At 40.3% G+C, this 21,302-nt stretch overlaps 1 protein-coding gene across 2 annotated transcripts; it reads left to right on the top strand.

The window, feature by feature from the left end:
• The first annotated feature begins 5,755 nt into the window (after positions 1–5,755).
• On the top strand, positions 5,756–18,106 carry UBLCP1 (ubiquitin like domain containing CTD phosphatase 1). Of its 2 annotated transcripts, none has more exons than XM_088522577.1 (11): positions 5,756–5,792; positions 7,897–8,088; positions 8,474–8,565; positions 8,947–9,032; positions 9,122–9,237; positions 10,310–10,408; positions 11,259–11,296; positions 13,729–13,827; positions 14,191–14,307; positions 15,647–15,774; positions 17,059–18,106. In XM_088522577.1, the coding sequence occupies exons 2-11, from the start codon at positions 7,935–7,937 to the stop codon at positions 17,084–17,086; spliced, it is 957 nt and encodes a 318-aa protein (XP_088378703.1). In that variant the 5' UTR covers positions 5,756–5,792; positions 7,897–7,934; the 3' UTR covers positions 17,087–18,106. The 2 variants fall into 2 exon arrangements, with proteins under 2 accessions (XP_088378703.1, XP_088378704.1); XM_088522578.1 differs by having other exon boundaries at positions 5,778–5,792; positions 7,894–8,088.
• The last annotated feature ends 3,196 nt before the right edge of the window (positions 18,107–21,302 follow it).

Genomic DNA, 21,302 nt, shown 5'->3' with positions numbered 1-21,302 from the left:
CTCCTCAGCCCCGGGGGGCTCCGCGCCTCAGAACGGCGGCGCGGGCGGCGGTTCGGTGCCCGGCAGCAGAGCGGCTCCTCGAGGCACCATCGCGGCGCGGGCGCCGCCTCAGGGCGCCGCCACCGCGCGGCCCCACGCACGGGCGGCCATGGCCCCGCTGCCTGCGCGCGCGCCGCCGCGCTCCGCGCATGCGCGCCGCCCCTCCCGCCGGGGGGCCCCGCGCCGCGCCGCGCCCCGCCTTCTCCGACGGGCGGTGCCCGTTTCCCCCGCCGCTCCCCCCCCAAACGGCGGCCGTTGGGATTTAAATTCCGAATAATTTTGTTTTCCCCCTGTCTTTATTTCTGTCTCCCCTCACCCCAGTCCATCCTCTCTGCGGGCGTGAGGGACGGGGAGAGGTGGAAAAACGACCCACGCGAGGCCGCAGCGGCGATTGCGCCGCTTTCCTAATCCCCGCTGGGCGGGAAAGCCGCTTAACGGTCCCCAGCGCGCGGCCGCAGCGCGGGGCAGGGGGCACCGAGCTCCAAACCTGTGCTCCGGGCGGAGGGGATTTGCCTCCGTTTGCCTCCCGCCTCTGAGGGGAACAGGAGCGTTGTCCATGCATGTTGTGTCAGGCCGGTGCTTGTGAGCTTTGCAAAACTGCCCTCTGCGCAGCCAGACGCTTTTGAAACACCTGGAGGAAATCTGTGTGTTACTCTCATGTAAACTCTAATGCACGCTCACTCGTGGTTGTATTTGGTCTTAATGCTGTGGATCTGCCAGCTGCCAAACTCGTGTCAGCTGTGGCTGTCCCTGTCTCTCCACAGCCCCCTCCGCCATCCCAGTTTCCCTCTGGAGGACGCAGACCACCCGGCACAGCCCTCCGAGGCCTTTGCTCAGGCACTGCTGGAGAGTTCCGCACATCTGCACAGCTTCTCACACGCCCAAGATAGTTTAAAGCCTTTTGTTTAGGTGAGGGTTCCTGCACGGAGTAATTCTTTTCTGTAGGAAGAACAAAATACGCACGACCAGGCACACTGAGGATGTGAGTACATGTGGTTATTGCTCATGAGCACCACGTCCTCCAGGGATTGCAGAGTCCCCTCCCACACATGACTTCTTTGAGGGGCCAAGGTTCTCTGCTGCTGGTTAGTTTCCTCCTCCTTCAGTTAACAAGTCCCTGGAGGACAAGTGCTTGCTGCTCTTGCTCCTCTTGTTTTATGAATCCTTTTGTTAATCTTGCCACTATTAGCTTTTCTCTTCTTGTTTCTGGAGTAAAGACTGCTCCAAACTCTGCAGAGATGTGGGGAAAAAACACTTTCACCAGAGTTCGGCCACACCGTTGTTCTGTGTGGCTTGGCCCATTCGTTATTTAGTCTCTCTTTTTGTTTCCTAAAACTTGTCGGTACCACCACCTCACTTCTTATCACAAGGTGCATGAAACAGTTACCATGTCGGCCATAAGAACTGTATCCTGAATTCTTGCACCCTATGTGGGGAAAAAAAATCACAAGTCACTTTTGCTCTCTGTGGGCTGGTTAAGTAAAGAGCAATAGTTGGCTCTGCAAATCCTGTGTCCTGTCTTCTGAGAAAGACGGCAACTGGCAGAGAAAAAAAAATGCATTCACAACTGTAGGGAGCAAGAGGTATATAGGAGATGACGTGGAAATCTTGGAAGTATTTGTGTCATGAAGGTCTTGTAACAAATCACCAAAGTTCTCCTATCCGTGCAAGCAAATGGTAAGAGCTGAGCACCACCTTATTTCAGTCCATCATCTCTCAACATTAAAATGCATTACTTTAGAAAAGTACAAGCCTTCTAATGGGCAGACAAAGTTTGTGGCTTTATCATCGTTTTAGTGGCAGATATGTCTTTAAAAAAAGTATCTCATCTTTCTGCTTCATTTCTCTGGAATTTTAAAAGCCTTTTCTATGTTTGACATGGGGTTGCTAAGAGTCCTAAATTCAAAGATTGTTTATTTCTCATTATTAGCAGAGGCTTTTGGATTCCAAACTTTGAGCAATCAGCAACTGAGGACTAAAGCAGCCAGCACGGAGGCATCTCATTAAAACTTTCAAAAGACCTTTGCAGACTTCAGATAATGTGGAAGCTTGATTTGTCCATGTGCATGGACAAACGCCAGCACCCCAAACTTCATACAAAGAAAATTGCTCACAAGAATTCCCAAGAGCAGCAGAACATATTGACATCTAGGACACTGCATGCCTAAGATAGACAATAACATTGGAATGTTTATTTGAAGCTTTTTATAATCAACTGCTTCAATAAATATTCATAAATACGTAAAAGTAAAGGTATGCTTTAATAAGCAGGATGTCATGTTACATCATGTAGTTTTATTTAACAATTTGGTCCATAGAAAAATCAGACAGAAGTTAGACAATACCAACATGAAGACTGGACATGAAACCTAACTTGGTGCCTTACATATTTGCCTTATAACACAAATGGCAGCAGTCCCCCAAAACCTGTGCACTCTTTTCTTGTAATCTTATCCCAGTCACTAAATGCAGAAACAAATAAATCGTAATGGTTGCAGAAACCTACTGAGACACGGGAATTGTGAACATCACTTGGTTCCACAATAGAGACTTGGTCAATGTGTCTATTTCTCCAATTTACCTCATCTTATTCCACTGTCACCACATCAGATTTTCCTCTGCTGTTCATTGCCGTGTTCCTATTTTCTAAGTCTCTCCATATCACTTGGTTTCCCAGTGACTGCCAGTTCCCCTCCACCCTCACTGTTTTTCGGGGCCCCATCTAGTAATTCAGTTAGTTCCAGTCTCTCAATTTATTTTCAATCTCTCCAGGAAACCACTTCTACAGTATCTCTGATAATTATATATCTCATATGATTACATATATTTTATCATGTTCATAATACTGAAGAGCCCTGACTCCAAAAAGATAAACAGCTGCTGTAATTTACAATTTACCTAAGGAAGAGCTTTATCAATCTCTGCATTGAGAAGCTAGAGAGCTGAGTAGTGATGTAAGGAAAGTGATGAATCAGGTTTTGTTCTGTGAACAAAAGATTCACAGTCCTCTCCCAAGGTCCCTTGCCAGTTGGGCATAATGTAGAATACAAAGAACTGAAGTAAATAAAATAAAAATAATTGGGCCAAACAGTGGCAGAAAAATAACAGTCACATTCAGAAAGTGCAGAATCATATGGTATGTTGGTATACCCCCCTAGTATTTATAGCATCTCACAGTGCCAAAATTAACTAAATAACCTCGAAGAAACTCCTGTGAGCAAGCTAGATAAATATTATGCTAACCTCCACTTAAGTGATGAGGAAGCTGAGACAGGCACTTGCTGCAATAGTGATCACTTGAAAAAGTGCTTCGTTTCCAACACGAGGCGTTTCCACGTCTCCAGCTGAGCCGCTAGCTCACACACCACATTATCAAGCCCCAAGAATCCAGCTCTAGATGCTCTGCCCAGAATCACAGCATGAATTCAGGCGCTGGGTTTCTAGGCCACAGTGATGGCAGTGTCCGGGATACCAGGCTATAGGTTATATTACACTTATTACATTTACCATTAGCAGGCTCACACAGGAATCTGCATTGGGCTGGAAGCACTTGTACAATAAAGGCATGAAAAGTTCGACATTCGCAGGCTTCTGTGCTTTCACTGCCTGCTTAGAACACGCTCTAAAAATGGATAAAAGAGACTCGGGAAAAAAAAGTAATACATGGAAGATATTGTAAAAAGAGAAAAGGAGCTGAGAAAGGAAAAGAAAAAGCATGAAATGTAGTAAAATTCATAGTATAATACACTAATTTGTAGCTGTATTTTAAGGATTCTTTTGTGCCCATTGGAAAATATGGGCTTCCTTCTAGATTTTTTCCTAGCACGAGTTCAATTCTGAAATGGGGTGGACAGACTGGTACATACTCAAATCAATTCTTTGAACACAAAAAGCAACTTGGAAAAAAAAATTGCAAAACCTTGAAGTCTAGGATGTTGCCCAGACGTAAAAATCTGCATCCCATTAACTTCTGCACTGACTCTGTACCCATTGAAGTCAAAGAATGTAGCAAATACTCAACATCTCCCAGTCTTGCTAAGTGTCATTACGTTTACTTTCAAACTCTTTTTCTCTATGCAACTTGATTTTTTTTTTGTTAATACATCATTCTCAAAATAACCCTTTGAGATTTCCATACCATTTTCAACTTGAATAATCATTTTAAGGAATCCTTATTGACCCTTGTCAAAATAGAAGGAATTTTCCTAAGGGACTTTTGTTTTCTAATATGCAGTATGCACAGCAATTCAGGAGAATTGTTCCTATGCTAGAGGCTACGCAGCAGCATATTCCTCACATTGCCCAGAAATGCTTGCTGTGAACATGGGGTACTGGAATGGAGTCATTAGGCTTCTATTTTCCTTGTGGTCTGTAACATCCCAGAACCTTACCAGGATGACAGGGAATAAGCATTAGCTTTAAAACTTTCCTGCTACTTTTACTTCCTTCTGGATATTCAGGAATTTATCGCAGTCTAAACCCCCAACTTACAAATGTCTCATTACAAAGAAAAGACAACACTGTTTGGGCTCTGAATTACAGTTAAGAGCTCTTAGCCAAATCACTTAACCACTCCGTGCTTACTAACATTAGGATTGAGCACCACCATGTGTTCTCATGGCCAGGAAAAGGGATGCATTTATCTGTGGCACACAAATCCTGTCAAGACCAGAGTATTTTCTGAACTAGCACAAAGAAGTCTTAGTCATGGTTCAGGTGTCAGGATACTGAAATATCAATATCATACACGAAACTAAATACCATCAAAAAAACTTCCTTCATAGTCCTCCTCAAAAAGAAAATAAACAAATAAAGCCAAGACCCCCACTGCTTCCTTTTGTCTCCAAAGGGAAGTTTTTTAAAAGCTAAGCTGACATTCATAGAAATGCCTTAGAAAGATGGCAAACACTCGAGAGGCCAGCACACAACACACTGCTTGTCTTGCCTGAAGTTTTAAACAGGCCTGGAGGGTGCACAGTTTTATGGCAAGGTGTAACTTGAGCTGTTCCGTGCTGCTTTTGGGCACTTTCCAGCCCCAGCAGAAGCCGTGGATGCACCTGGCAAGGCCAGAGGAAGCCATTCGAGACGGAGCCGCGCTCGGCTCCACGCTGCCTGCGGTGCACGCGGGCAGGAACAGACACCGCTCCTCGGGAAGCCAGATCACTGCTGTGCTAAAGCCTGAACACAGAACACAGCTCACAACACAGATGTGGGCAGGAAACGTGTTAAATTCGCGCCGTTAGGAGAGGAGCACACTGCGGTAAACCACCTTCTAGGCAGCTTTTATTTGTACCACGCTATTTATATTGCTCGTGCTTGCCGAGATGTGACGTATGGTAGGAATAGCTCCTAAACGCACAGATGCCTTCCTGAAGACGGTATACAGCCCTGTTGCTCGCGCGCCCTCCGCTCTGCCTCGATACGGAACGATGCTGCAGCTCTGCGGCCAACACAGGACCCGCGGCCCCTACAAACTCACTCAGTTTCGGAGCTGAACGACGCGTTTCTCCTCCAGCTCTGCCCGCGTGGGAGGCGGGCGGCGCTGGAAACGTCTCTCCAAACACGCCTCTCTCTGCCCTGCAGAGGCCCAGAGCCCCCGGGACCAGCCGGCAGCTCCGGCCCGGCCGCCGCGTTGCCATGGCGACAGCTGCACTTCCGCCCTCACCCCGGCGGCTCGCCCGCCGCTTCCGCCCGGCGCCACTTCCGCCTCCGGTAACGGCGGCTCCCGGGAAGGCGCCGGTTCCGTTGCCAGGGTGAGGGGCTGGGCCCGGGATGGAGGCGGGGGCGGCAGCGGGAGCGCCGCGATCGCCGGGGCAGCTCGGTGCGTCTGGGCCCGGCCGTGCTCCCCGGAGCGCCCGCGGCCTCGGCCGGGCTGGCGGCGGGGTCTGGGCCTGGCGCTGCCGCCCCGGGAAGCGCTGGCGCTGCGCGCTCGTCCGCAGCGGCCTTGCCGGGGCGCGCGCCCTCCGCGCTGCCCCTCTGGCCCTCCTCTTGGTCTGCGGGAGCGCTACGCTAAAATACCGCAAAATATAAAATACGCCGGGCTTTAATGCTGGGGAAAAGCGCAGCGCAACGCGGAGCCCCGGAGCGCAGCCTGGGCAGCGCTCCCGCCTCGGGAAGACCCTTGCGGGGGACAGGGAGCTTTTAAGGGCAGAGCAACCCCCATGCTTAAGTGTCAGTGTCACACACGACCAGCCTGCATGGGAGAAATGTCAAAAATCTTCCCTGCCTCCTCTTGGGTCCTAGGCATTTTTACTGGTGACAGTGGTTCTGATGCATAACAGTCATTGAATAACAGCCATTTGTTTCTGCTTGGCGTTTCTGATGACTTTCATCTTGACAGGCTGTAACCCAGTAAGAATAGATGATAGCTCAGATGATGTAAGAACAGATGATGGCTCAAATGCTTAAGTGAAGAGTGAGGATCTTTGTAACTTAGCACTGGACAGAGAACTGGGAAGTTTCCTTGCAGATCTTGACTCATCCATTTTCTTGCAGATGACTTAGGGTAAGTCAGTGCATGGGTCTAGATGAGAAAGGAAACAATAAACTCTTTTTTTTTGTAAAGTTAGTCTAGGCTTGGGCAGAGATTATTTGTGATAATAAGCTTGTGCATTTCCATTGCTTATCACTCTTAAACTCTGTTTGCTTTCTTAGCACTTTACTAAAAATAGCTTTTTGTTGTTCAAGACTATCAGTTTGCAGCTTGTGGTCAGGGTTTGCAGAGGGAGTAATGAGGACCGGTGGCTTTTGGTGTCCTCAGCAAGCAGATTGTATCTAGTCCTCACTTTCTCATCTCTGTCTTATGGTATGCCTGAGTAATTACATGATCATTCTTAATACAGTATTAATGAGAAGTATTTTGGCTGAGAGTAGATAATATCTGAAAAGATAATGCTGGAGAAGAAGCAGAATCAGATTTTTTTGATTCTGACATTTTTCAGGCTTTAATTCTAAATTGCTATGTCTGTACTTCTTGCTATAATGCATCTCCTGAAAACACATCATTTTCTCATAGATCTGCTTTCTTTTTTTTTTTTTTTTCTTCTTCTGCTCTCAAACTTTAGCCCCAAAATACGGTCTTCTCCCTTCCACAGCTAAAAATCCTGCTTCTGTTTTTGATGCAAGACTAAATTGTAAATACAGTTGATTTTGTTAAACTGAAGATAGTATAATTATGGCAGTTTTGTCAGCACTGCAACAAATGTTGAGTTCTTATAGTAGGAGTAATTGCATTGTGTAGGTGTGAGTTTTGGCTTTGTTCTCAGCCTCCTAATTTGATATTGGCACTGTGACATGTGGCCTGGGGTGTGTGTTACTGCAGCTATTGCACAGATCTTAGTGACAGCGAGTAAACTAATGCTTCAGCTGAACTGCTTGTTCAGGAATGGTTTTGTTTTCTGTGTTTTGATGGTATTCTATGCTTGCTGTTTTGTAACTACATATTTGACATTATCATTGAGTGGGTCAGTTGCTTGCTTATTGCAGGAAACATTTCTGAGATCTGAGATGACTTTATGATCCTGCAGCACTCTGCTTGGGAGCTGATTGTGCAGTGAACAGCCTGCACCTGCCCAAAAGAAGCAGCAAACGAGCACACACTGGAGCAGGGGTGAATGTGACATTGCTAAATACAGTGAAGCAAAACTTGGAGCTCTAGTTTTAATGCTGTTTTTTCTCTCATAGTTCCATACGTTGTCAACACATTTAGCATCTATTCATGCAAAATGAGCATACGATGCTTAGTTCGATAACATTTTTAAGATGTTGTAGTTCAAATGTTCTAATTTGCCTTAAGAGTAATTCTGCTTTTTTTTTTTTTTTTCCTTACATGATCATTTTCTCTTCCTTCTCCAGCAGATTTTTTCAGAAAATAATACAGAACATATGATTCAAGGATGTCTCTCTCTCTTATAATAAAATGGGGTGGACAGGAATATACAATAACCTCACTATCAGAAGAGGACACAGTGTTGGATCTGAAACAGTCTCTTAAAGGCCTTACTGGAGTGTTACCAGAGCGTCAAAAACTGCTTGGACTTAAGATGAAGGGTAACTATTCAAATTTGTTGTTTGTTGTGGATATGAGACATCTGAGGATACATCCTAGTCAGGACGTGTATCAGCGGGGCATCTACCTCGGGGAGCTATCATTCAGATAAACAGAAATTTTGCATGTCACAATGTTGCTTATTATTTTTACATCAATATGTTCACTTTTTTAATGGTGCCTGTGGAAGTGCTGCAAATGTACATTAAAAAAGGTTAAATTGCTGCTAGTGGAACAAGCTACTGACCGTACATAGAGGAGGAGAGTAATACAGCTTGTGAGTTTTAGTGTTTGATGTGTGTTTTTTTCAAGTAAGCAAAAGATGTATTATATTGACACATTTCTAAAATACCTCTGTTCAAGAAAAAATCTCTGCTTGCATTGTAGGCAAACCTGCAGATGATGATGTTAAGCTTGGAGCTCTAAAGTTAAAGCCAAATACTAAAATCATGATGATGGGCACTCGTGAAGAGAGTTTGGTAAATATTTTACATGCTGTTTCAAAGAAAATAGGATTATATGTCTTCTCATTAGGATTTTAAAGTTGAGAATATTCTAGTCATCATTGCAAAAAGCAATGTAGATTTCTGTTGATGTCTTTTTTTCTGTGAAGGTGTTTTTTTGTAACTTGTATACATTAAACCTGGAACAATACAGGAGTTTAAAGTATTGACTTGCTCCTATGATATTATGGAATCTCAGCATTCCTCAGTAGTTCTTGCTAGTTACTCCAGAACAAAGTAAAAATAACTTAGTTTAAATAATACCATTGTTTCTGTTGCATGCAGTAGCAAAATTTTTCATATCTAGTGTTGTTTTGCTTTGATGATATTAATTATCTATTATTATCATTCCTCTAGGAAGATGTTCTTGGGCCACCCCCTGATAATGACGATGTTGTGAATGATTTTGATATTGAAGAAGAAGTTGTTGAAGTAGAAAATAGGTTAGGAGTTTTATCCATTAAAGTAGTCCTGTGATTTAATAGACAACCTGCATTTTAACTAACTATAACTTTTTGCTTTATTGTATTAGGGAAGAAAATCTACTAAAAATTTCACGCAGAGTTAAAGAATACAAAGTGGAAATTCTGAATCCTCCAAGGGAAGGAAAAAAGCTACTGGTGTTAGATGTTGATTATACACTATTTGGTGAGATTTTATGCAATTATCCTGTTTTGTTTAAGAGGTCAATCTATTTGCCAGTTAACATGTCTTGATTTTTGCTTTACAAGTCCACTTCAGTAACTTGGGGTTGTGTGGTATTACTCAACATCTACTTTATAATATTTTAGAATCTTCTGCTGATAAGTTTTAAAAGAATTGTACCTTACAAATGTTGCATACCATTGATTTTAAAGCAGTTCTACTTTCTATACAACATAAAAAAAAATAGTTTAGCACCTGATCCAAATAACTTTTAACTCACCTGCGTATTGGACATCATGGAGCCAGCAATGACTTTGTTGTTGTAATGATCTCCATCCATACGTGACAGATTCCCCTTTTGGGAGGTGGGAGAGTAGCTTCCAATTATATTTTCAACGAGTTACTAGACATGCATGAAAGCATGTTTTACCTGAAAATTCTGCCAGACTGGTTTTCTTGGAGGCCACAGTTGAGATGTAGGCCTGAGATGTAGGTGTGTCCTGATTGTAAACAGTTTGTGCCCTTCTCTCTCCTTAATTCTTTTTTGATGAGATTTGTTTGCAATTTCAGATCCAAATTCCATCTGTTAATGACAGGGTCAAAGATTTTATTTAGAGGTCTCTTTCTAATGGGATCTCACTGACAGCAGTTTTTCAACCAGAACATGCAGCATTTATGTGTCTGAAAAGTTTGATACGTGTTCAGAAGATGATCTGGACTAGGTTGACAGGAAGCTGGTTTATGCCTGAGCTATCACAAATTTGCTAAGGGTCATAGATGAACTATTTGGCCTGGCTGCTCAAAGATATTTAGACACAAAGCTCTCCCTGATTTAATTATTAGCTAAGCCCCCAAATAACAACAAATTAACGTTCCTTCTGCTGCTTCTGTCCTTCTCCGCTGCTTCACTTCTTAAAATGGAAGTGTGAGTTTGCTGTTCAAAGTACATGGTGGAGGGTGAATACATTCATTACCTCCAGTGCTACCTTGGTAAAACTCTCTAGTAGGAGAACTCACTGGTAGGACAGTCAGATGAAACACCCTAAACTTAATGATTAATTTCTCGTCTTTGCAGACCATAGATCGTGTGCTGAAACTGGGGTAGAGCTAATGAGGCCATATCTTCATGAATTCCTGACATCTGCCTATGAGGATTACGATATTGTTATTTGGTGTAAGTAGCATAGACAACACCCAAGACTTAACTGTAAATTGTCAATAATGGAGGCACCAAGCTGCTTTAGAAAAAGAGTAGTTTCTATGTGGGTGGGAAAAAGAAAGCAGCACATATTGCCCATCCGAATGGATCTAATCACAGCATAAAGCTCAATATCACTTTACAAAGTATTAGTTTGTACAAATAAGTGTCTGCAGTAATGAAATTGTGTAATCAATATTCAGACACTGCTTGATAGATTCCTTTACAAATAATCTCTGTCTAGATGATAAGTAGTGAAGTGTCATAGCAAAGGAAAAGTAGAAATGAATGGAACTGACTACAGGAATGGTAGATTGTTTGCTTTAACACATTTTTCACTTCCTGCCCAACATCTGGAGAGCAGACTTTACTTAAGACAGCTTTTAAACCATGTTAGAATTACCACAAAATTTAGTTTTATACTCTTGAACAATAATTCCACAAATTCTTAGATCCATGGGCAATGTTGCTATTTTGTGCCTTGCAGGCCTTATGTATTCTTACCCTTGCTTCCTATAAAGTCAATATAGTGCCACTGGCCAGATGTAGCCCACTTCCTTTCACCCTTCAGTAACAGCTGATCTAGAAAATAGGTTTGACTACATGCAGTGCTTATTGTATGCATTCAATTGCAAAGGAAGCTCTTGAAATAGAAATAAGCTTTCACAAAGGCAGAATAATTTAAAGACAGTGACCTGAAGCTGTAATAAGAATGCATCTTCCGAAATGAAAGTTTGTGAATTTATTGTTGGATAGGTTAATAAAGGATAGGTTAAACAAACAGGTTTTTGGCCTTTTTTAATCTGTTTTCTCCCTTTTGTTTTAGCTGCTACTAATATGAAGTGGATTGAAGCTAAAATGAAAGTAAGTTGTTCTAAAAATACTAATTATTTCTAGCCTAACTGTTCATTTAGTTGCTCCTATGTTCAGCCTTGTAAAGAGGATTAGCAACTGGGGAGCTCATGTAAATCGAAATCTGAGTGTTCTAAATGCTTATAGACGCTTTAACATAGTTTTGTCACAGAATTAGATTAAATCTAATTTTAGAATTGCACACAAACTATCACAGCAGTGGGTCCTAAATTTAGCACAGTTAAACACTAGGTGGTGTTTGCTGAAATAGATTAGTTACTGCAACCTTCATTGTTGCTTTCATGTTTTACCTCTAATTAGTAGAGTTGTATAATACATTTTGTTTTTTTAAAGGTGTGGATAAATATGGCATATGCAGGACTAAGTCAGCAAGAGGAAACCCCTTTTGTATTTATCTTGTATCTCTTGCAGCTGTGTGCCTCGTGCTTCCTCTGCCTTATTAAAACATCCGTAAGAGCTCTTTCAATCTTGGTTCCTTCCGCACCTAGCCAGTTTTGCACAGCTGACCTAGTGGAATACATCTACAGCCAGTCTTAAACACAAAGCTAATCAGCTTACTAAAAATTGCTGTATGTTTGGTTTGAGAGTTTATATGTCTAGAAATCAAAACAGTTTCCTCCTTTTTGGGGGAAAACTTTTATAAATTTAGACTTTGTAGTTTCTACTCTATTTGTTTCTACTCTATTTGTTTCTTTTAGTTTAAGCAGGGCAAAGAACACTTTCCCATTTTAATTTGCTCAAAATAGCCTTTTTTTGCTATAGTTTTTCTAAACAAACAGAAATGCTTCATATTTATCTCTGAAATAAAAACCTTTGATCATATCTATGAAATAGTTCCATGAAAATAAAACACTACTGACACCTATAGTTATGACTTCTGTAGCAGTCTGCTACATCTAGGAAGAAACGAAACCTAGATTCTATATTACAAAACTATGATTTCAATCTAGAAAGAGAATATTACTAAAATATTCTTGAAAGAGGTTGTAGCTGTGTCTTGTGAGTTAGCTCTCTGGCTGTAAACAAATGCCTTGTAGCAGCTAGAGGTAAGTGTGAGCATGATGAAATAAGTCTACAGATCTAATCACTTTTTTTTTTTTTGCTTAGTTTCAGCCCTGAACATACATATATACATGCTATATATATATGTACACACGCACACAAGCATCACACTCTCTGTGGTATTTACAGTCTTGCAAGCCAAGTAATTCTTTGTATCATGGTCTGTAGGCTTAGGATTTTACTAGGGGAAAGCAACTGGTCCAAACAATGCTTTCTCCTACACTGGCCACCAGTTTCCATATTGCTAGGTCATCTTCCAAAGTCCTTTTATTTGTTACTGAATCACCACCTTTCCATGCCTGGTCCTGCATCTTGATCACTTGAAATTCCTACCAATAAACTACAAATTCTCCTTAAATTGACCACACAGGAGTGCATACCTCTACAGGTTCCATCTAGGAACAATAATTCCAGCAATCCTCGGTATTCCAGTTTTGTTTAAATTTACAAAAGCAGAAACAGCATGAAAAAGAGGCAATATCGGATAACCAAGTTTAACCTCTATTTTACCGTATGCTTACTCATAGACTTCAGATGCTCTAGAACAGGCAGCTTTTTCAGCACAGCAGAACACTGGCCCAAGTAGCTGGCGCTTTTCATTTGCCTATAAAAGCAAGTCATCTAAGTGTGGCTGGATAGCTGCAAGAAAGCTGTTGCAGTGGATATTTTCTCCTTGCTATGTTATTGCTGTTGCATGCACCAGAATTAAGTCAGCAAGATAAAATGTGTTACAAATAGTCAGCAGATTTTATTGTTGCTCTTCAACTTTAGAAAGGATTTGAAATGATCAAAGATTATTTTCTAAAAGTGATAGTTTTCCTTGAAGTCTTTATTTTAGGAGTGATCAAATCTTTACAATGCAGACAGTCTCCTGACTTCTGACTGTCATTGTCTGTCTTGGATATACTCAGGAAAAAAGGGAACAACCTTTTTTTGGATATTTTATTGGGCTGTGATTTACTGCATGTTACTGAAATGAACGAATAGCAGAACACATGCATACCTGCTATCCTTGTTACAGGGCAAAGCTCTGAAACCTGTAGAATTTGTGAAAGGTTGTGCATGAAGATATGGCCATGGGTTGTCTGTATTTTGCCTCTTCTGCAAAATTACTCTAATTTTATGCTGACAACAATTGTTGTCTAACTGTAGACACTGCCAAAATAAATTCCTATCTGCTTTTCCCCTCGTTAGAATGGGGTACTTTGATTCTCCACATATAAAACAGATACTTACTTTTAGTGTGTTTCTATTTATCCTCAGCAGCTTAGCTTTTGACAAAGGTGTTAACCTTGTTACAATTGCACAGCAGGAAAAATTGTCATAATCTGAAGCTTTAATCAATAGTCTTTGTGATGCAGGAGCTTGGAGTGAGTACCAATGCCAACTACAAGATAACCTTCATGTTGGACAGTGCTGCAATGATAACTGTGCACACTCCTAGAAGAGGACTAATAGATGTAAGTATTATTGTTTTTCCTGGTCTTTTTTACCTTTCAAGAGACATGTTATTAAACCACCTTCTACTGAAACCATTTATTAATGTTTACTGTTTTAATTTCAGTAGGTCGTTTGAGTAACACTGCTTTCAGATCAAATAGATATGACTGTGGCAAGAAAATGTAGTGCCACACGGATTTCCTTTAGGTTGAGAGTATGTAGCATGCTATACCATTAATATCTCTTTCCTTAAAGCCAAACTGCCTGCTAATTTTTCAGCAAAAGAATTCAAGGGTCCCATTCAAGCTCCTATAGAGTGATATTTTCATCATCTGCATATGATCTAAATTACCTCAGATACCTAATATGCGTCATTTTTGCAGGTGAAGCCTCTTGGTGTTATCTGGGGAAAATTTTCAGAATATTACAGCAAAAAAAATACTATTATGTTTGATGATATTGGCCGAAACTTCCTAATGAATCCACAAAATGGACTCAAGGTAATTTTAACTAAGTTATCATTTATTACTGCCTTTCTCACACTTTGAAAAATACGTTTTCATACTTTTGGTTGTATCTTAAAGAAAAGAAGTTCTTAATCAGTGAAGATACATGTTTTATTAATTTTGACTTAAATTACTATTTGTCCAGGCTAACATTTCTGAGCAGTGCTTTTCTAAAAGCAATAGAAAATGTTTGATTCATTATTAAGTACACTTTGATTCACTTTTGTTTTTAAGAGAACTGAAATCACTGAAATTACAATTTCTGCATAAATTACGCTTGCAAAACATAATCAGGTGGGGCATTACTGCCATTAAAACAGGCGAAGTACAATGTCAAGAAAATATCAAGCTGCTGTACTTTGTTAGCATGCAAGCACTCTGCTCCAGAAAATTTAAGACCTGGAGCCATTTTGAGTGCAGAACAGTAAATTTCATTCTATAAGATTTTCAACCACTTCCTGTTCCAAAACTCATCATCAGTGCTCTGAATAAGCAGCATGCTACTTCGATTTCTACTGATAGATTACAGTGCAGCAATATGGTACTAAAAGAATTTCAAAAAGTACTTTAAAAATGTTTGCAAATGCAGTGGTAAAAGATATTTGTTTGAAAACATCCACGATTTGAAGAAAACAGTAATCACCGAGACCTGACAGGGAGATGTTAATCAGAACCATGTACTGTTATGAGCATCAAAAGAATATCAAAAGTCTTTCTGGGAGACGATTGCTCAGGGAGCTCCCTCTAGCTCAGATCTCAAAGATGTTTATCAAAACATTAACAGAGCTGCAGGCAAGAATGTTGAATAGCTAAAACAAGGCACAGTTATAATGCCTTCCAAGTTTAAAGCAATTGTCAGATAAGCTTTATTTCTGACATCTCTTTAGTCACTGAAGTTATGATTCTATTTAAATTATTTTTGTTGGAAAAAAATAAAACTGGCCCTAGAGAGGCCACACAACTCATTAAGCAGAGCTGAAAACCCCTCATGTCTCCTGTAATACAATCCATGTAATTAGAAAATATGTCAGTCTATTGCAGATCAGTTTGTCATTCTGCCTTGCTGGGAGGGGAGAACTTGAAGAACTGCAAAACCATCAGGATAAATGTCTTGCTGGAGGACATACCACACAAAGTCCCTGTAGTCCAGATTGCATTAGTAACAGGACAAATTGGAGGCGGTCACTAAGAAGTGTTCCCTTTCCTTTACCTAAGAGAAGTTCTAAGTTTGAATAGTACTAAAAATATATTTTCATTAAGTGGTAAATGTTAGAGAATTGAAAACATTTTTCTTTAAGCAAATGCTTATACCCATGTGATTCATTTCATATAGATAAGGCCTTTTATGAAAGCACATTTAAATCGGGATAAAGACAAGGAACTTCTAAAACTCACTCAATACCTCAAAGAAATAGCAAAATTAGATGACTTCTTGGAGCTGAATCACAAACATTGGGAAAGGTAAGAACAAAGTCAGAATTATTTCTTCCTTGTATTTCTGGCCCTACTCTGTTGTAGTTAAGATCGTCTGCAGAAATACCAGAAACAACTGAGCAGATGAGCATCACTTCTAGTTACAGAGGTCACCCAGTAGTAGAGTAGAATTTAAGACTATGGCATTCAGGCTACTTCCCTGAAAAGTTAGAATTTTGACAGTAGGGAACCCTTCCTCCCCCCCACTCAGAGTTCATGATCAACATTTGTTTTCAGTAGAGCAACTATACTTCTTAAAGGAAAAGTAATTTTTGAAGGAACTTTGTCCCTGGAAATCTTTCATTATCCCCTCCTAAGCTGTTTGCCTTTGTAGATCTCAAATCTTTTGTTACAATGCAACTTTTCCAGTTGTTACTCCTGAGGTTTAGTGTTGCAGTGTGGTTCTCAGATGTTAACCAAGTTGCATGATACTATAGTATTCGTAGAATCTGTTATGTAAATGGATTTTCTTAAGACACCATTTAGGGCATCCTAATTCTTGCTAAAGAATGATTAAAGTGTTTGCCAAAATTCATCCTCAGGATTTTATGCAATGCTCCAAAGTTTCACTGCAGTAGCCCAAAGTTTCATTACATGTGGAATAGCTATGCAGTATTCTAACAGAAAAACATTTATCCAGTGCTTAAAATAATAGCCTAATGAATTTGTCCTTTCTTCCTCTCCTGTAAGAGGGGCAGACACCACATTTTAGAAGTGAAATGTACTGGATGTTTCACAATATCAAACTGGTTAGATTTTTTGTAGCATTTACAAAGACATCAATATCACCACATAGCCGAATTGCTCTGGCTATAGCAGGAGGACTGTAAGATCATATAACTCAGATTCTCTAAGGAAACTAGTAGCAGATTGCTCTGCTCCTTGTGGTGGATGACTGTTCATTATACTCTTAAATTTATTTGAAGGGGTTCTGTATTCAACTTAAAGAATATAATCACTAATCTGGTCGTTAATTCAACTGATGTAATTTTTAACCTCTTAGAATCAAACATCTTTACATTTGCTCCCCCACTTAAAATAATACAGTTTGCAAACATGACCTTGAATGACTGAGATAATCTATCATGGAATAAAAATAATGTTGAAGTAGCAAAATCACGAATACTATTGATCATAGTCCTGTTTCTTCTCCAATAAAGCACTTGCTATTGAGAAGAGAAAGTAGATTCATATGTTAGACTTATAAAAGGCTTGTATATATTTGTACCCATCTCTTCTTTTAAAGAGCGTTTTTTTTTTTGTTTCTTTCAGGTATCTTTCAAAGAAGCAAGGACAGTAATGCTAATAAAAGTGTGTGGCACTGAATTGACGGGAACATAACTAAGATCATTGGACTTTTCCTTGCTTTTACGCTAGAGTGTAATAGTGCTGGACACTGGATCCAATGCCAGAATGACTGCTATACTTGGTCTTCCAGTTGGTTGGTTGTGGGTTTTTTTTTGTTTTTTTTTTTTTTTTTTTTTTTTAAAGATCACAGCAATAAGCTTAAAGCAGGAGAAATCAGTTACCTTCTCTTGCATTCATTTCTGATGTCACTACTTAAAACTTTCCTCTCCTTTGCTACCAAAACCCAACCATAACCATTAAAGACCAAAATCATTCTGAAACTAGAAAAAAAATTTAGACCAAAAAAGTTGAGTAAGGAGCCAGCATTGGCAGTATATGAATTGGATGAGCCCTCTCTTCCCACCATCTTTAGAAACAGTCTCCCTCTCCCATTCCAGTATTTAAGTCTATAAATTACAAGTTGTCTAAGTTTGGTACGTATTAGTATGTCAGTGTTTCTCTGTGCAAGACAGTAAGATGGAAAAAAACTGTGGCCAATCTACACCAATGTCAGAACTTGTACTATAAAACAGTGTTTACTGGAAAAAAAAGAAAAAAAAGATTGAAGTTTGAGGGAGAAAATTCTACTCTTACTTGGTAAGTGAAAAGCAGTCTACCTGAAAAAGGAATATTCTTCTATGTCAGATAAAGGGTTTAAACCTCAGAAGGGAAAGTCATATTCCTAACAAAGCATGAACAAAACCCCTTGTTCTCTTCTAGCTAAATCTTGTCAAAGTGCAAACACTGTGTTTAAATACAATATTCAGCCATACTGTTCTTAAAATATCATTTACTTGCGCTGCTTATGCCTGCACTATACAAGTGTGATGTGACTGCTGTTTGGCATTACCAACAGTTGTGCATTATGCAGTTCATGTATTTGAAAGAAGACTGACCCTTTCAAATAAAAATGGGATATATTGTTCTTAAGGAACTATAGCAGTTGTGTAAATAATAAATGCCTTTTTCATAATTTGCCCTGTGTTGTTTTAAATATGACATTTGCATAATAGAAAAGCTACTGATGATAATTGATGTTTTAAAAATATATATATTCCATAAATGCTGATTTTGTATTTGCTCTTAGAGCCTGGTATGTGGCACTGCAGATGAGGGCAGTGGTGTTGAATACCGAAGCACCTCGCTGCCTTGGAAGGGAACCTTGACAACGAGTGTCAGAATGCCAAGACAACAGACACAAATGAGCTGTTAAAATGAGCATGTTAGGCTCCAGCTGAATGACTTGTCAGAAAATATACAGTCTCTTATCTACTGTTCTTCATAGTTTAGTACCAACTCAAGATGCATTTAAACTAGTAAACCAGAAACCAGATTAAAAAAAAAAATCTTTGTTTCAGGTAAATATGGCAGGTGAATATCTGCCATAGTGTCTCTTTAGAACTGATTTCTGAACTATAAGTTTGACTTACTCAAAGTCAAACTCAAATTTGCTCAAAGTCCTGAAAATTCATCCTCCGCCTGGTTAGATTGCAGTGGTGCTTGAAAAAAGGAGCGGTAGGTGAAGTACTGAAATACATTTTAACTTAAAGCCAAGGCATTGCAGCTGCACCACTTCTAAAATATATTATGCCAAGCAAAGGGAAAGACAACCAAAATAAGAACAAGAGGAGGAAGCTGGATTTTAAGATGCACCAGTACCATTTTGTTCACAAGTTGGCATACAAACGAGAATTTTGCAGTGAAGACATGATACTCCTTTCTTTTGTTTTATAGAAAGCACAGGGAGAAAAAAGTGATTTTTTTTTTTCATTGACATCAGGATTTTATCCGAGAATTTTGTATTATCTGCTAATCTGAAACAGATGCACACTCCCTTTTCAAATGTCTTGCAAACTGAAGTGGAAAATAGAGTGGTCTGGGTGTGGTGATCATGTTTTGTTTGTTTGAAGACCAGTCTGCAATTTAGATAGTTTTGCAAACAAAATCTGTATTTCACTGGTCTTATGGAAAAACTTCGGTAACTTATTTGGCTGAGGGGTTATCAAAGTTCATAAAATCCTGAAGCTGTGAATAAGGCAAATGCAGAACTACTGTTCATCATATCTCACAGTGCCAGAGCAAGGAGTCATTCTCAGAATGGTTTAAAAATGATGAGAGAGGCAGATAATCTTTTTCAAATTGTTGCCAGTTGGTTGTGGATGCAGGGACGAGCAGCAGGTTCATAAAGGGATTAGACAACTTCATAGACATGAAGCCCATAATCAGATGATAAAATAGACTGGGAAGTTTTCTCTAATACCTTTAATACAAAAGTTGTGGCTGTTCAGGAAAAAGTGTGAATCTCTCACACAGGCCAGGCCAGCATGTTCTCCCTCAAGTCTGTACCCTTTAACTGGGTGAAACCCTGGCCTGTGCAGATCTCCCGTTCAAACATAACTAGGTGGCTTTTTGGCCTGTGTTTGTAAAACTCTAGCACATCCTAGGATTCTGTGCCAACAGTTTAGAATAGCTGCAAAAGTAAATGTTACTTTTCTGCTCATCTGAAAATGTGCATCTACCTGCTTACCTTCAGAGAAAGGTATTTCTATGTTTCGTTTCCCCTTTTTGATAGGGAAGACAGTTTTGACCTACTTGTACTTCCAAAGTGAAATTAAGCCTTAGGATAAGTACCAAGAGCTAAGCTCATTAATGTTATTTCCTCTTAAATTACATTAAGGTTTCTAAGCAGCATTTGATCAGTATGACTTAATTTTAAAGATCAGAACAATTCTCGGACTCTGGAGAAGCATTAAATGGGGTAGTCTGAAGTGCTACAAACACTTTCATGTGTCTGAGGGGCTGTATTGGCCTCCCACTGCACGTCAACTGTTTTGTACATTGTTCTGTCTGACTATTCATACCAAAAGAGACAGTCCATTTAAAAATGAAGTTCTCTACGCTCTGGATGTTTGACAGCTCTGATGCCTCACTGTGGCATGCATGCTTATAGCTGGGCTTACAGAGAGTGACAGCCACGGCCAAGGACTGAACTGCAAATTCAGCTCCACGAATCTTGCTGCAAGACTGTGAAGTTTACAGCTAGTTGCCAACTGTTATTCCTGCCTTGACATGTGATTGACAGCAAGTGGATGCCAAAGGGTTTCAGACACTTTTCCACTCTATCTGGGATGTATTCAAGACTGATATGAGGAGTTTTGAATACTGTCTTTCTACCAGTAAATGAAGTCCAGGTAGAAAACTGTTTTAGAATGTAAAAATATACACATTTCTCCAGATTCATTAAAGCTATTCAAAACCAGGAATGCTGCATTAAGAGGTGTCAAAGGGCAGGACACCTTGACATGGCAAAATGATGGCAGGTGCTCCCAGTTCGGAGAGTGGGTGACCACTGCACCCAGTTTAGGGTGGCTGGTGAAGTGTTTTAGTGAATTTGAGGGAGACACAGTTGAAGAAAAAGGCAATGTTGAAAAACAACAGAAGGACCAGAGAAGAATACTGATTTCTCCTGAGAAAAGATACACCTTTCACATGTTACAAATCTCTTGTGTGGGTAATACGGGCACTACTACCCAGCAACAGCAGCAAGATATTTATTGGGATACTACACTGTCACACATGCTTTGGGAGGGCTGTTGGCTGATCAGGAGGGCCTTGGGTATAAGCTACTCAAAGGATGCAAGATCCTGAACTGCTTCACAGTTAAACTTGAACAATTTCAGTTTGTTTAGGTTTTTCTAGAGAATGGTGGAAAATGACTAGCATTGGATTACAGAGCTGAGTTCGACTCTCCCGACTCCTGGCTTTATCGGCCGGTCCATACTCCATACCTTAGACCTTTATTTCCCAGCTCAGTTGGGTCAGACGCTCCAGATCCCCTGCAGTGCAACTCCCAGTTCTCTGCTCCCTGAAAGTCACATGAAGCTTCAAGCTCATCATTCATACACCAGCCCTTTTCTGGTGATGTTTTATTATAGTTTAAAATGACCTTTTATGTACAGATAAGCTTTCTCTTGTATCTCTGAGCTTCATTATTCAAGGCATATTTGCAAAATCTGCTCATCTCTGGAATGCGGGGATGCTGATTTGATAACTGCAAACACTTGAACATTCCTTTAGTTCTCAGGAGCTTGTGCATAGCTCAACATATTTTCTTGCCACACATACAATACCATGCAATTAACTTCAGTCTCTCCTAGCAAATAGATTTC

This window comes from Tinamus guttatus, unplaced genomic scaffold, assembly GCF_059628265.1.
Source record: "Tinamus guttatus ecotype Peru unplaced genomic scaffold, ASM5962826v1 Tinamus_guttatus_pri_ptg000155l, whole genome shotgun sequence".
Classification (NCBI taxonomy): domain Eukaryota; kingdom Metazoa; phylum Chordata; class Aves; order Tinamiformes; family Tinamidae; genus Tinamus; species Tinamus guttatus.
The sequence above is the reverse complement of the archived record's forward strand: the minus strand, read 5'-3'. Positions and strand labels throughout refer to the sequence as shown.

What these genes read in the sequence shown, in the direction of transcription:
- UBLCP1 (XM_088522577.1), top strand. Translation starts at nt 7,935, where the DNA reads ATGTCTCTCTCTCTTATAATAAAATGGGGTGGACAGGAATATACAATA. An exon ending in TTACGATATTGTTATTTGGT is followed by an intron (nt 10,409 to 11,258) that starts GTAAGTAGCATA and finishes CTTTTGTTTTAG; the next exon opens with CTGCTACTAATATGAAGTGG. An exon ending in GGATTGAAGCTAAAATGAAA is followed by an intron (nt 11,297 to 13,728) that starts GTAAGTTGTTCT and finishes TTTGTGATGCAG; the next exon opens with GAGCTTGGAGTGAGTACCAA.